This window comes from Sinocyclocheilus grahami, unplaced genomic scaffold (genome assembly GCF_001515645.1).
Source record: "Sinocyclocheilus grahami isolate Dianchi unplaced genomic scaffold, SAMN03320097.WGS_v1.1 scaffold13.1, whole genome shotgun sequence".
Lineage (NCBI taxonomy): Eukaryota > Metazoa > Chordata > Actinopteri > Cypriniformes > Cyprinidae > Sinocyclocheilus > Sinocyclocheilus grahami.
In genome coordinates, this window is record NW_015505192.1 from 545,157 (window position 1) to 548,420 (window position 3,264).

General features: G+C 34.3%; 1 protein-coding gene across 1 annotated transcript in view; it reads right to left on the reverse strand.

Moving 5' to 3' along the window:
* LOC107599350 (rac GTPase-activating protein 1-like) overlaps positions 1 to 2,529 on the reverse strand; it is a 10,313-nt gene extending 7,784 nt beyond the window's left edge. The window contains exons 1-4 of the mRNA XM_016290919.1: positions 2,448 to 2,529; positions 1,318 to 1,408; positions 1,030 to 1,232; positions 797 to 939 (exon numbers count right to left, since the gene is read on the reverse strand). Coding sequence (XP_016146405.1) covers positions 797 to 939; positions 1,030 to 1,232; positions 1,318 to 1,402 — 431 coding nt within the window. The 5' untranslated portion in view covers positions 1,403 to 1,408; positions 2,448 to 2,529. The remainder of the gene's footprint in view (positions 1 to 796; positions 940 to 1,029; positions 1,233 to 1,317; positions 1,409 to 2,447) is intronic.
* Positions 2,530 to 3,264: the final 735 nt, after the last annotated feature.

Sequence of the window (3,264 nt, forward strand, 5' to 3'; positions counted from 1 at the left end):
GTTATCTATTTTAGTTTTAGTTACAGTTGTAGTAATGTTGTCATTTTATTAGTTTTTTATTCTGTCTATATAGGTTTTTTATTAAGTTTTAGTTTTATTTAATTTGAGTTATTTCAGTACTTCAACATACAAAATGGAAATGAAATATATATATATATTGAATGTATTTATATATATGTACATGTATATGTGTGTGGCTGTACATACACATATGTAGTTGTTTTTTGGTGTTTGGCTTAGTGTTATGTTAGAATCATTATTATTTTTAAATTAATAATTTTTAAATTAACTTTTAATATTTTGAATAGTTTTTAGCTTTATTTTTTTTGTTTTCATTTAAATGTTTTAGTTTTGAAATGTTGTTGTATGCATTTGTTATTTTTATTTAATTTAATTATATATATATAGTATATATAGAGTTTTAGCTTTTAGTTTTAATTACTTTTTCTTATTTGTAAGTCGCTTTGGATAAAAGCGTCTGCTAAATGACTAAAAGTAAAGTAAAAGTAAAAGACAAGTTACAGCCTACAGCAGTACGAAACAATTCAATCATAAAAACCATCTATTTGGTCTTTATGACATTCATGTAATTATCTCCTTATAATTAGTCCATTAAAAAGGATGATCATATTTGTTTTCCGTGGCATCTAAAAGATTGAAAAACCCTGATCTAACGCTTTATGATTCCAATCAAATCCTGAAGGATTTCTTAAAGAATAACCAGGTTTTCTCAGAAACCCAGCATATTACAGAAGTAAAATGGGTTGATAATGTGGTTTCATGTTCTTTCTCTTACCGTCGGCTAGTGTTGAGGTTTGCAGGATTCTGGGAACGGGCATTCAGAAAGGCCAGAGCTGACCGCTGCTCCTCATTTAACTGGATGCTGTTACTGGAACCTTCAGACACCAACAGCTCCCGGATGAGCTGGATCTGACGGTCCTGCAGAGTAGAAGAAAACATTTGGTTTTAGCTTAAAATTCAGAGAACAGGTCCACAGCACAAGCAACATGCAAAAAGAGGCCTACAAACCAGTTTGGCACAGTCAGCCTCAGCTTTCTGTCTCCGACGGATCTCCACATCTACTTGGTTGCGGGCATGCTTCAGCTTGATCTCCAGAGCTCCTCGCTCCGTCTCGGCCTTGGTGAGCACCTCCTTACATGCATTTAGCTCCTGCTCGCGTCTCAGCCATTTACGACGGCTGTCCTCAAAGTTCAAGGCCATCTGAATGAACTCTGACAATGAGATAAAGAATGGCAGTGAATATTTAGTGAATGAATGCATTTTATTTACATTTTTCAAGCCACAACCAGTACTTACGGGGCTCAATGCTTTCATTGAGAACATCAAATTGTGCCTGCAGGCTATTAAAAATGCTGTGCAGATTGATCACAGCAGTCTCCATGTCCTCCTGCATTGCAGAAAAACATTTTAAGTGTGTGCACCATTTCATATAACTAGCTAGGCAGATTTATTTTGCTTCTAACGTTAACGTTAGTTATATCGTTCTAAGACCCAGCAACTTTATTTGAAGTTGGCATATGATTATTGCTAGTATCTCGCGACAATACATGCCACTGTTTGGCTTTTCAGCCATATATAATATTTGGGGCGTGGCCAAATAATTAATATGAATATGTATCTGAATAAAATATATAAAATAATGATGATAAAAATAATAATACCAAAAATCTAAGAGTAAAAGTGCATAGTAAAGTGACGAGATTAAATATTAGTAACTTAAAATCCTTTGAAAAGAAATACACACTAGCATGTATCTTACAAACACTAACTTACAAACATTGATTCATTACAGCAAGTCGTCCGATATTTTAACTTACGGATTTGTGTAGACTTCCAGCCTTGTGCGTGAAACAATGTGATTCAAAACTAGAACCTAAAAATATTTGTTCCCAGGCACAACAGCTTCAAACTGGTTTACCGGGGTATGTTGTTAACGTTAGCGTCTCGAGGAGTTGCGTTTCAAATTTACCCGCCAGCCAATCATCGCCGGCCGGGCGTGTTGACGTATGTGCGTCGACGCAGTACGTACAGGCGGCGTGTTCTGCAGTGAGGGGCTTCTGTCTGCTGTACTTACTGCTTGTTGACAACGTCTTTTTCCTAGAATTTGGGGGGTGTGCGTGATAGTTATAGTACACTCAACAATTTCAAAATATGTATATAATTGCGTACTAAATCGTGCATTACATAATATTTGGGGCGTGGCCAAATAATTAATATGAATATGTATCTGAATAAAATATATAAAATAATGATGATAAAAACAATAATACCAAAAATCTAAGAGTAAAAGTGCATAGTAAAGTGACGAGATTAAATATTAGTAACTTAAAATCCTTTGAAAAGAAATACACACTAGCATGTATCTTACAAACACTAACTTACAAACATTGATTCATTACAGCAAGTCGTCCGATATTTTAACTTACGGATTTGTGTAGACTTCCAGCCTTGTGCGTGAAACAATGTGATTCAAAACTAGAACCTAAAAATATTTGTTCCCAGGCACAACAGCTTCAAACTGGTTTACCGGGGTATGTTGTTAACGTTAGCGTCTCGAGGAGTTGCGTTTCAAATTTACCCGCCAGCCAATCATCGCCGGCCGGGCGTGTTGACGTATGTGCGTCGACGCAGTACGTACAGGCGGCGTGTTCTGCAGTGAGGGGCTTCTGTCTGCTGTACTTACTGCTTGTTGACAAATCGGGTCTTTTTCCTAGAATTTGGGGGGTGTGCGTGATAGTTATAGTACACTCAACAATTTCAAAATATGTATATAATTGCGTACTAAATCGTGCATTAAAAATTGCAAAATCTGACAAAAGCAAAACGTAAAAAAGTTTTTTAAGTCATGGGACTATAAACAATAGAAAGGAACTTTGGTATAAAGAGGTCCATGAAATCAATTCTGAGAAAAGCAGCGTAAAAAATGTAGATAATAATAGATAATGATTAGATAATAAAAAATAAGATTTAACTAAATAAATAAATACATTTGACTAAAATAAACAAAAATATTAAAATAAGTAATTTAAATGTAATAAATAAATAAATACTACATCTGACGGTACAGTGTTTTAGAAAAAGAAACGTAATAATGTAATGCAAATGAAAATAAATATTTTCCAAATAATAGTTTACCCATATTTATAATATTAATTTTCACATTATAAACTGGGTCAGTTTATACAGTATATAGATGCCTTTTCAATTTTATAATGGGACCCCTTGCATGAGGATGATCATATT